The 13,019-nt window shown below is 41.1% G+C and overlaps 1 protein-coding gene across 2 annotated transcripts in view; it reads left to right on the top strand.

The window, feature by feature from the left end:
• LOC147012305 (SPARC-related modular calcium-binding protein 1-like) overlaps positions 1–13,019 on the top strand; it is a 214,155-nt gene that overhangs the window by 24,954 nt on the left and 176,182 nt on the right. For both annotated transcript variants that reach the window (XM_085856294.1, XM_085856293.1), the window contains exons 4-6: positions 3,649–3,748; positions 5,528–5,575; positions 5,908–5,961. In XM_085856294.1, coding sequence (XP_085712420.1) covers positions 3,649–3,748; positions 5,528–5,575; positions 5,908–5,961 — 202 coding nt within the window. The remainder of the gene's footprint in view (positions 1–3,648; positions 3,749–5,527; positions 5,576–5,907; positions 5,962–13,019) is intronic.

The following is a 13,019-nucleotide window of genomic DNA, read 5'->3' as shown; positions in this document are numbered from 1 at the left end:
AAGGTCAAGGTCACAGTGAGGTCAAACATTCGATTAATGATGGTTTGGTACAGAATCATCGTAGAAACTTCTGGTTTGCGTCGCTACCTTCTCTCGAGACGGCTTTTATTAGACAAGGTCAGAGGTCAAGTTGACGATTTCCTAAGTACCAGTCGATGACTGCTTGTTTGTTTGTTTTTGTGCAGGATATCTCAAAAGGTTGCGGACGGATCTGGATGAAATTTTGTGGACATGTTGGGTGTGTGATAAGGACAAAGTGATTCAATTTTGGTGAAGATCCGAATACGGATCAGGATCTGATAATTTTTTAAATGATTCTTCACCATTGAGAGATAGGGCCAAAGACGATATATAGCACGATATCTCAAAAAGTTGCGGACGGATTCAGACGAAACTTGGTGGACATATCGGGTGTGTGGTAGGGATGAATTAATTCGATTTTTGTGAAGATCCAGATCCGGATTTGGATACGAGAATTATTTATTTTTTAAAGTGGCTCTTCACCATTGATAAGAGCCAAAACCGAAATAGTACTGTACAAGTCTGCAGATGGCGATGGTTCACGAGCAATGTACACGGTTCGCCTTTTTTTATTTTTTGACCTTCGAGGGGACGCCGTGGGCAAACTGGCGGTAATCGGGAAAAACGTAAATGATGAAAGTTGTAGAACTCGAAGAGCACTACTTGCATACCAACTTTCATTCGAAACAGTTGAAAACCCGAGGAGCTCGATGCCCAATTTATTGATTTTTTTGAAATTTTCTAAGTTCGTGACTTTGTGACCTTGACCTTGGGACGAAAATTAAAAATCGAGCTCCGTGGGGCTGTGCAGGTGCCATTGGGCTAACCAAATACCAAAACCTCTGCCAGATTTGACAAACCCCCTCGGAGAAGATGTAACTTGAAATCGGCTACCCCCTAAAAACACATGTTTTTTGGGCGTGGCTCCATCCATAATGGGCGCAGCATGCCCATTCTCAGGAAAACACAACTCGATCATGATATAAACCTCCCACCCAAATTTTATCAGGATCAGATCAAAACCCATGGAGCTATGCTCGGGACAGACAGACAGACAGACAGACAGACAGACAGACACACCCATAACGAATATAGTGGTCACTTACTGACTCGTGAACCAATTACATGATATTTCAAAAATGTATTGTTCTTGTGGATTAGGCATTACGTGGTGGAGGTATGCGCTCCATTGAGTGCCCTTCTAGTTATCCTCGCGGAAGGATTCGGAGAGGGTATTGCATTTGGCTCCGTTTGTTTGTTACTTCCGAAATCTAAAGATTTCGTAAGTATATTGATGACTTCCGTTTCTGTTTGTTTGTTTGTGTGTTTGTTTGTGTGTTTGTTTGTGTGTTTGTTTGTGTGTTTATTACTTACGAAATCTAAAGATTTCGTAAGTATATTGATGACTTCCGTTTCTGTTTGTTTGTTTGTTTGTTTGTTTGTTTGGAAGCACAATAACTCGAGAATGGAAGAAGCTACCAATGTCAAATTACACCACGTGATTCAGGAGGGTGATGGCTAGTGCTGATTATATTTTGGTCAAAATCGGTCAAAAGGTCAAGGTCACAGTGAGGTCCAACATCCAAAAAATGATAACTCGAGAACGGAAGAAGCTACCAATGCCAAATTACACCACGTGATTCAGGAGGGTGGTGGCTAGCGCTGATTAGATTTTGGTCAAAATCGGTCAAAGGTCAAGGTCACAGTGAGGTCAAACATCCAAAACATTCGATTTTTGATGGTTTGGTACAGAATCATCGTAGAAACTTCTGGTTTGCGTCACTACCTTCTCTAGAGACAGCTTTTATTAGACAAGGTCAGAGGTCAAGTTGACGATTTCGTAAGTACCAGTCTATGACTGCTTGTTTGTTTGTTTGTTTGTTTGTCTGTCTGTCCCTGTTTGTTTGTCCACACCGCATTTTCGCGTTTTTCTCCACAACTGCTTGCCGGATTTTTTTCAACATTTTCAACATTGGTGCGACTATTCATGTAGAATGTTTCAATGATAATTATGACCTCATAGGTCACGTGTTGTGGCAGCCATATTGGAAAAACTGAAATCTTCGGACCTCCATCTCTGAAACGGCACCAAGGAAAAATTTGAAACTTGGCACATTGCAGGTACTCCTCATGGGGGAATGCGTGTGATATATTTATGACGTCATAGGTGCCCTCGTTATGACGTCATAATTGCATATGTAGAACGGCACATCTGATGAGTATGAAGATTTTTGAGGGTCATCTTGGGATAAAATGGTCCACAGAAAAGAATTTCATGACCTCGTCGGTCATGTGATTCGGCAGCCATATTGTTTTAACAAAACAAAAACCTTCAAAAATCTTCTTCTCTGAAATGGCTGAAAAGATCGAAGCAAAACTTTACACATATGACCACCTACCCATGAGGAATAAAAGTCACACATATGACGTCATAGGTCACATGGTTTGGCAGCCATATTGCATTTTCCTGAAAACCAAAAACATACACCATTCAAAATAAATCCTGACGAGGGTTTGCAATCTCTGATTGCTCTTTTTCTTGTTTTTATTTGTTATACTGCCTTATAGTTTGCATTCATAAAACGCAACTTATTGTCTGATAAGACTTTTTAAAGTGGCTCTTCACCATTGATAAGAGCCAAAACCGAAATAGGTTTTGACCAAAAACCAACCAAAACCAACCATAGGGTTGGTCAGACAGCTTAGAGGTATGTGCACTCACCTTTCAGCTGTCTAGCCTGGGTTCAAATCCTGGCCCAGATTTCAACTGCCATCCTGGTATTTTGTGCATGCAAGGTGATCCATCAATGTGCATGCACCCTCCCTCGGATGGATGTTAAACTGAGCCTTCCGTCCGCCAGCACTACTTGGTGGATGTTAAAGATCTCACGGTATCGTTCGTGAAGAATAAGCTAGTTATCGCTGTCACCATGAACAAATTGCAAATTCCTGCCACTTTCAGTCGAACGTAAGGCCTGGCCTCCCCGTTCCGAAAAAAATTGAGCTGAAAACATTCCAAGGCCAACCCTACAAGAAGGTGTGAATAATTGGGATAGTTGTAGTGGACTTCATTGCCTTGATGAACCTCATTAATTTATTGAGTTTATTATGATAACCCATTAAAATAAAGATTGTTTTAGGAATTAATTGTCTTTTGCGTGACCCTCGTGGGCATCTGTTTCTTGCATTACCCAAGCTCTTTATGAGGAACATGAAGAGCAACTTGATAACAGCAACCGAGGTGTTATTATTTCTGGCCATCCAAATGGAGCTCAAGCCACAGAAATTATAATACGAACCTAACATTTACACGTTTAAGCAGCTTGTTTGTGTAATGGGTACACATTTACAGAAATCTGTCATCTGCCCTTTACTTTCGGTTAAATTTGTATCGCTTGAGAAAATAATATTTTACTTGATGATTGCACTATTATTTATTTTTACCTGTATTTGAAAGTTTGCTCCAAAGCATCCCTTTTAAGGAGATTGCAGAATCCATGTTGTAGGTTACTAAGTAATCTTTGAAATGCCCTCAACTGCTGTTCTGATGCTGTGTTTGGTTGGAAACTGTGACCGATGAGGAAGTTGATAATTTATTCCAACAATCGGTTTTCCTTTACACTTCAGATCCAATGCCATAACTCCACTGGTTACTGCTGGTGTGTGACCCCCTCTGGGAGGCCGATTGGTGGGACGTCGGTTCACCATGGAATGCCGACATGCTCGGGTGATTAGTTTTTTTTTTTTAAAGTAGCTTTTGATTGGATTAGTTTCTTGTTTGTACTACAAATGTACAAGTCTAATGAGGTTTCTGTTATTACAAAACGATTGCTAAGGGTAAGCCACGTACGTTCCAACGATGACCACATTATTTTCGGATCGCCATATGACCTCGACCTTCAGCATTTAGGGATATAATGTAAATTTAAGAAAATGTGTCCCATCTACAGTCTATCCACTCAACTTAACAACATGAAAATCGGAGGAAAACTATTCAAGTTATGATTTTTTTTAAAAAAAGGTGTTTTTAGTTAATTAGGTCACAATCCAGAAGATGTAGGTCAAGGACACTCATCAAATATCAGGTGCACAACTTCAGTTCAGGTACACTATTATGATGGAAGAACATTTTGGAAGGCCAAGCAGTCTTTGAGATTCCACATTGCCAAAATTGAGCGATGACAAGAAACTCATTTCTTTTCAGACCACCATTTCACCTTGACCTTTAATCTGGAGGGGGTATCCAATAATTTTAGCGTAAATGCACTTTACTCTCTAGGCTATCTAGAGGTGACAATTTTGTTCTGATTGTCGTCAAACCTTCGTCAAGTAATTAGGTCATGACCTTCAAAAAATTATGTCAAGGTCAAAATATTTCATGTCAACCATGCACACGTTGTATTCCCATTTTTGATGTGAAAATTTCATTCTGAAAGTCCCAGCCGGCTCCAAGATACAGCTCGTACATTGGCGGAAAATAAAACCTACAGTGAATGGAGGTTTCGTACTCCTTAGAAACAAACCTTACAACAGGTATAAGCCTCCGATTAATTATCCTATAGGGGATTTTTTTATTAACTGTAGAAGTCTAACTTACTACCAAATCATTGGACATATCGCTAGCAGAATAGCCGAGAGATGCGCACACTCACTACTGAGCTGTCGAGCTCAGGTTGGAATCTTGACCCAGCTGTAAACTGTCATCCAAAAATGGGTGTTTCACAGGAAGGGCAAGGCATCAGTAGTTTGTGGACGTTTAAGATACCAAGGTGTCCTTTGTGAAGAGTTGGTGAGTTTTCACCGGCAACCTGCCCAAATTTCAAATTCCTGCTCTAACTTACGAGGGGCACTGCATCAGCATCACCACCATACCCCTGCAAGAACTGATGCTGTTCCACAATCATGTGCTGCATACATACAAACAAACGAACCAACAAACTTGCCCTTATTTCCCCCAATGTGCTGCAGTCTTGAATTATACAATAATTAAACGATTAGAATTCTTTAAATTTATGTTAAATACTTTTAAATGTCGAATTTGCTTCTTTTTTTTATTCTCTCGTGATCAGTTATCTTTTCTCAAGAATTGAAATGGATGCTGGTGCTCTTGTTCTAAATTATCTCCGCCACCGAAGATGGACTGAGGTTATGTTTTCACCCCTGTCTGTCTGTTTGGTTGTCTGTGAGCGCGATATCTCAAAACGTCGTTGACGGATTCGGACGAAACTTGGTGGACAGGTTGGGTGTGTGACAAGGACGAATTGATTAGGTTTTGGTTCAGATCCAGATGCAGATCCGGGCTCTCGGTGGGATACAAAACATAACCTGTTCAGCCTGGCCGAGGTGTGCATTCGACTGAGTGCCATTCTAGTTCTACCTTTTTTTGGCTTTTCCTCAAAAAAAACAATTTGCTGGAGAAGATTCAGGAGTACATTTAAGAATGTAATCTTTCAAATCACTCCCACCGTCTTTTCAACAGAATAAGAACTATTCACTTTGCTTTCAGGAGCCCCCTCCGAGAGACGACATTCTGAAGAAGTCCGAAAACACACAGGTTCGTATAATTCACCTCTTCATTATTTTACCTGATGGAGATAACAAGATCATGATGGGGTGTATTCATGTTCCAGGATATTGTTTGGACAAAAGAAATCCATATTCAAGAACATGTGTTTGATTGAAATTCATTTTGTTCGTGCAAGTCGTTTTGGCCGCAGTGGTATTTGGTTGCCGTGAATGAATGTCATAAATTCCTTGCATTTTTTTTGTCAAACTCTTTCTTGACCTCTGTATACACCTCTTGATTGGAGTTTATAATGTAGAGAAACAATACTGTGAAATTGCCCATATATGAATGCCTTCATGACAGTTGTGTCCGTCGCTCAGTACAAGCCCTACAGCCTGCCCTGGAGGCCGAGTCACCACCGGTGGAAGATGAAGGTTGGTTTGGCTTTGTGGTTTTTCCACGTTTGTAGTTTTATTTGCATATATATATATATATATATATATATATATATATATATATATATTTATATATATATATGTATATATATATATATATATATATATATATGTATATATATATATATATATGTATATATATATATATATATATATATGTATATATATATATATATGTATATATATATATATATATATATATATATATATATATATATATATATATATATATATATATATATAACCACAACAAAACAAAATAAGATGTGTTGCTTCACGGGCCACACAGGGTGGGAAGGAACCGATTAGTGGTGTCAAAAACCCACCACTAATATAATTGTAAGGCTTCGATGCCAAAACAGTTTCAGTTGGAAGAAAATTCCAAGTTCTGACAACATATGAATACCAAAGGATTCTATATTTTTTCACATCAACTCGATAAATTGCACTACTTCGGTTTTGACCCTTTTGTCGAGCGGACTAAAGGTCGATACATTTCTAAGAATACTCAGCATTGATTGGAATATTCTGCGTACAATTAATCAGGCCAATTTAATTATCAATTCAAGCCAATTTAATTACTCACCTTTGACCCCCCCCCCCACCCTCCCATCTGATTAAGCATTTTAAACAATTTTTAATAACTGAGTCAAAATGCCTTATGAAAATTTATATGACAAACAACTTTGATTACATTAGAATGAAGAACGAGTCTTGCTCGTGAAGACGAGTGTCGATCTACGTCGGTGGACAGGTAGAACAATGGATAAAATCACCAGGACGTTGATTGAGGTTTGCTAACGTCTGTGGGAATCAAGGACAGGCTGACGTTTCGGGCATTAACCCCACATCGAGAGTTAACGACCTTTTGATCGATGGTTAACCCCACATCGGAGAATTAATGACCTTTTGATCCATGGTTAACCTCACATTGTCGAGTTAATGACCTTATGATCCATGGTTAACCTCACATTGTAGAGTTAACAACCTTTTGCTCCATATGATCTGACTCCTGGTTCCTCTGAATTGTTTTTTTGTTTCAAAAAATGCCAAAAAGCTTTTGTGCTTTGTTCACCTTTATAACATAGTGCATCAAATACCGGTTGCTTAGATGGGGGGAAAAAATAAAACTTTTCCATTTACTCAGCTTAGGATTCAATGCTTTTACTTTTTAAGATAATGATGGGGATACCTTAACGGCCTTTATCTTCCATTTGGTACAATAATTTGACAAAAAAAGTGTTGCACTCAGTACCTCCACAACAAAAACAGCTTTTCAGAATGCACTCATGAACATAGTTGTGGACGTTGTAATTGCTTTTACCTCGTGTTATGATGAGAAGCAGCTTGATGGTGGTGTGGACAAAGCCTTGTTGCATTGCTCTTACTGGTGTGGTTTTGACTCGCATGACTGCTCAGCAGAAGTTTCTGCACCTTGTGTTGGATTGGTGACGTATGGTTCTCTATTGCAAACGCATTCACGACACGAGTCATGAATATGCTGATGTTGACCCCTGCTGAAAATCATGGGCTCATCCACCACCACCACCACCACCACCACCATCGAGACAAATGGGGTGTGGATAAAATTGAAGATGCATGGTGTACAGCAAAAGCAACATCATCAAACAAGAGCAGGGCTTTAATGGTCAAGTTAAGCATTTTTGCCAATGAAGACATCTTTTTTATTATTTGTCTGAGACTTGTGAAGGTGTGTGTCATATGTACAGTGAAGGATGGAAGATAATGTGTCCTCTGAAATGTGAGGATTTCAACAAACAATTTTAGTATTCTTTTAAGCTCAGTGTGCTTTTCACTCCCCACACACACAAAAATTAAAAAAAAAAATTTCTATACAGTATCTATAGAAAGCGTGCACCCCCTTTCACAATTTTCACCTTTTGTTGCTGTAAAGCCTGGAATGAACTTACAGTAAATGAGACTTTTCACACCTTTATTTGCACATCGTAACCGACATTTTCCAAATGAAAAACAAATTCCACAAATTTCAGAAAACTAATTCAAAATACAAAACTACAATATCTTGGTTGGATGAGTGTCCACTTCCCTGAGTTAACACTTGGTGGAAGCGTCGTTGACAGCAATTCCAGCTGTGAGTTTGGTGGGATAGGTCTCCACCAACTTTGCACACCTTCATTGGGCAATGTTTGTCCATTCTTATGGACAAAACTGTTCAAGATCAGTCAAGTTTATGTTATGAGTGTTGATGAACAGCAATTTTCAAGTCATGCCACAGATTTTTGATTGGATAAAGGTCGGGGCTCTGAGTGAGCCACTCAAGGACATTTATCCTTTTGTTCATTAGCCACTCCACTGTAGCTTTGGCTGTGTGCTTTGGGTCATTGTCATGCTGAAAGGTGAACTTCCATCCCAATTTCAGCTTTCTTGCAGAGGGCAGCAGGTTTTGCTCTTGGATTTTTCTGTATTTTACTCCATCCATTTTCCCTTATATCCTGACAAGTGCCCCAGTCCCTGCTGATGAGAAACATCCCCATAACATGGTGCTGCCCCAACCATGCTTCACAGTAGGGATGGTGTTTTTTGGGTGATGTGCTGTGTTGGTTTTGCACCAAATGTAACATTTTGCATTTAGGACAAAATGTTCCATCTTTGTTTCGTCAGACCACAAAACTTTTTGCCACACGGCTTCATAATCTCTGGAATGTTTTTTGCATACTTCAAAAGGAATTCAAGGTGGGCTTTTTTGAGTAATGGCTTCCTTCTTGCCACCCTACTGTATCGGCCAGACTTGTGGAGTGCTTGGGATGTTGTTGTCACATGCACACAGTGACCAGTCTTTGTCATAAAGGCATGTAGCTCTTTCAAAGTTGCCATTGGCCTCTTGGTGGCCTGTCCGAACAGTCTCCTCCTTGCTTGGTCATCCATTTTAGAGGGACAGCCTGATCTAGGCAGGGTGTTGGTGGTACCATATGCCTTCCACTTCTTAATGATTGTCTTGACTGTGCCTCAAGGGATATTCAAGGGCTTTCAAAAATTTTTTATACCCATCCCCTGATCTGTGCCATTCTACAACCTTATCACAGAGGTCTTTTGAAAGCTCCTTGGTGATCTTGGTTGAGCCTTTGCTGTGAAATGTATGACCCAGCAGAGGAAACCTACAGGAACAGCTCATTTATTCTGAAATAATCAGAATCATGACGATTTAACATAAGCGACAGCCAATTAATTTGGTGTGTGATTTTGAAGGTGATTTGAGGATTAACCTGAGCTCATTTACAATTGATATTATTCATGGGGTGGACACTTATCCAACCAAAATATTCCAGTTTTGTATTTTTAATTAATTTTCTGAAGCTTGTCGAATTTCTTTTTCACTTGGAAGTTGTGGGTCGGTTCATTTAGTTTTGTTGTGCAGATCACCAATCTAAACGAAATTCACCCTGTACATTCATGAGAACACACCAATGAAATTCCTACTTGTTTCCATATGCACAAGTTGACACACCGACAGTTATTACCATTTGAGATTACCGCCGTGAAGTGGGCGTGGCGTGCTTGTAATCGCGGAGGAAACGACCAGGAAACAACAAATGAAGATGGCGGCACCCATGGTTGTCGTGTGATTTTGAGTGATTTTTTGGTCTTTCAACAACCAAATATGCGTTGTTTCGTACACTTGGGCGGGGAGGATGATGAGAAATTGACGCAATTCACGGATAAGAGCTGGCGTAAGGTATGCGAGTGTGCGAAGGCTTGGTGCGACGCCACAGATAGTGAAACTATCAACAAATGCCGTTTGCTGGCTGATCAAATGATGAAACTGCTGACAATGACTGATCCTCCTGCGGATGCCGGCTGTCACCGGTTCTGCGATGCGTCGTTTTGTAACAAGGATCATATAAAACGCGCTGAAGCCAGGAAAAGGAAATCAGAAGCCAGCGCTACTGCAGTTTCTGCTAGAGCCAGTGAGGTGGTGGGCGGACTCGAAGAAGAGGGGCACTCATACCACAGAATTCGTAGAAAATCCCTCAGAACCTCTGTAGAAAGGGTGGCTGGCAAATCAGCTGGCGTGCTGCCAAGAATTTGTATCATATGCCAGAAAAAAGACAAATTCATCCGTGTCAAAGGAAAATCTCAACGTGATCAGTTGTCCCTGGCAGAAACACAGGATGGAGGAAAGCTGAGGGAAACTGCTGAGCGGAGGAGAGATGAACGTGATGTGAGAATAATGACAACTATAAATGATAAAGACTGTGTGGCACTGGCAGTTTGTTATCACCGTAAATGTTATTACGAGTATGTGAATGACACATACCACAGACAGAGTGAAAGTAAACTCCAAACTCAGAAAGTGAACTATGACTCAACATTTGACATTTTCTGTGATAAAGTAATCCAGGAAAGGCTCATTGATGGAAAGCAATCTATACATATGAAGAAGTTGTGTGACATGTTCAATGACCTACTCAGAGTATGCGAAGGTCAGGAAAAGGCCAACTACCAGGCAACAACACTGAAGAAAAGACTGTAGGAACGGTACCCAGACATGATTTTCTATCGTCCACCAAAAATGTCTGAGAGCGAAGTGGTGTACATGAAGGACATTGATATTGGTTCCATTGCTCAGGCTGCTGTTGTAGACAGTAGCTCGAGAACAGAAACAGAGTCAACTACAGAGGATGAAGCCAGCCAGGGTCCACAAGCAGGGTGACACAGACCTCAATTTACATGTTCTATACTCGGGAGTACTTATGGTGAGGGATGACCTGAACAAACACCAAAGTGTGGACATTACATGGCCCTAATTGGAAATGGTGGAGCTAGCACTAGAGCTTATACGGGCAACTCGTACTTCGAACTGGCCGAAACACCTTGCGATCACGAGAGAATCAATGCCCTGGTACTTTGCGTACGATCACCTAAACTATGCAATGTACTTACCCGTTTACTGGCTGGAAATGGCCGCGCTCGAGCACTCCCACCCAGACACCTATCAAGCGTTCATGGACGGCAAATGGACTGCCCAACGGCATACTCGTTATGGATTTAGTCGTGTTGCGTGTGATCAGATCATAGAGCAGACTTTAAATAGGGACAGCAAGATCAGTGGAGGCATCATTGGTTACACTCAGAAAAGCTCAGCTGTGAAGAAGTGGATCCTGTCCCAACCAGCACGTGCGGAAATCACAAGGAAATGTGAGTCCATGGCGGGTATCCACGACGAGCCCCGAACGAGAAAGGATTTGGATGTGTCGAGCTCGAAGAAGAACGAAGCAGTGGTGGTACAAGTGATGGACACAGTGCTTCAAATGATTAATCCTTTCTCTGGCGCTCACCTTGAACTCGTCAATATTAGTTCAGGTGTCATCGCACCGCCAACCACTTCCGCGGACTTGATGAACACGTATGTCAAGGGAGAGAATGCTGTCGTGCAATTCATGCGTGATCGGCTTCTCTCAGGTGAGGTCCCATTCTTCAGTCCGATTTCGAAGGCCAAATTGGCAACTTTCTCGAAGGCGCGAGGCAAGTCGGCGACTCCGCACCAGCAGACGCCGAAGGTTGAAATTGCGAATGAACATCGTCTTTTCACACGACTGCTGTTGATTGGAGAGAAAAACAATGTAACACTCCATGATCTGCTCGCGTACCCACTGGCGAACATATCTTTCCCACTGGCATCTGGTGATGGTTCGATTGCTAAAGGCCCGGTCACACCTTGACGTTTTAGCCAGCGATGGCAACGTATTAAAATGTATGTAAAACGCTGGCTTACGTTGAACTTTTGATGTTTTTTTTTAAAGATTCGGACGTATTCATAGCGACTTGGTCTTATGTATAACGCATTAGTAACGGACACAGAACGTTTCGTTGTGTTATAGATAACTTATACCAACGAATGCTGAACCTGTTGTCGGCCGACACAACCTATGCCCAACGATAGTCTAACTTAGGCATAGCGCGTTGTACGCATCGCCGACGATGCCGTGACGTAGCCTATTAAAAGGCTGACGCACAACGATTCGAATCAAAACTGCCGTAGAAATGGAAGTGTCAACATCGCAGTCACACCTTGGCGATCTTGCCAGCGTATGCCAACCTAAGAAAAATGTGTCTAAAACGTTGGGGCACGTCAAATACGGAATGAGTAAGTTTGGTATATGTGAGTACAACGCTAAAGTACGCTATCATACGTCGTAGTAAGTAGAGTACGTCAAGAAATTTTAAACATGTTCAAAATTTTACGACGTACTCGGCGTATGACACACGTTCCGCATGCGATGGGGATAAGTTTTACACACGATATGTGGACGCTTACACACGTCCACAAAGGCTACTTATAAGCTACTCATAAGTCGAAACACGTCGCGGTAATGTCTTTTTTACGCGAAACTTATTTCTAACTTATGTTTGACGTGCTTTGAACCAATTCCTCACGTAGTCCCAACACACATCGACGTATGTAGACGTATTCCAATGACGTCTTCCGGTCGACAAAAAAAATAAATGAATGTGTTTCTAACTTACAACTGCCATATAAAGACGTGTTCCCAGCGGTTTTGGGAATTGGTATATAAAAATGCTGCTCATAAAAGGGGAACCCAACAGTGTTTTCGAGTCCTTTTTGAGTCGATGTCCATGTCAGCAGTAACAGTATCAGTATCAGTATTAGTATTAGTATTAGTAGTAGTTTGTTCATGTTGGCAGTAGTAGGCGAGTGTGAGGTGGAGGGTGTGGGTTATGATGGATCGTCCTTGCGTCCGCGTGTCCACGGGTAGGAGACATCTTTGCACCATTGTTCGAAGTTCTTCACGGCTAATTTTTTATGGGGCTTTTTCAACAATGAGCTATGGCTTGTTTTTACGATTTAGGTCTATTCATAACGGGTTGGACAAATGCACAATGAACTAATAATGTGCATAGAGCGCTTCGATAACTTATAGATACGATATACCAACGAATAATTATCGTGTAGCCGGCGTTCACAAACTATGCCCAACGATAGCCTAACTTATCCATATCGTGCGGCAGTTTATCTTTGCCGGTGACGTAGGGTT

This window comes from Eptatretus burgeri, chromosome 15 (genome assembly GCF_056783735.1).
Source record: "Eptatretus burgeri isolate ZD-2024b chromosome 15, Ebu_testis_v1, whole genome shotgun sequence".
NCBI classification, from domain to species: Eukaryota; Metazoa; Chordata; class Myxini; order Myxiniformes; family Myxinidae; genus Eptatretus; species Eptatretus burgeri.
This window is presented reverse-complemented; position numbering and strand designations above follow the sequence as displayed.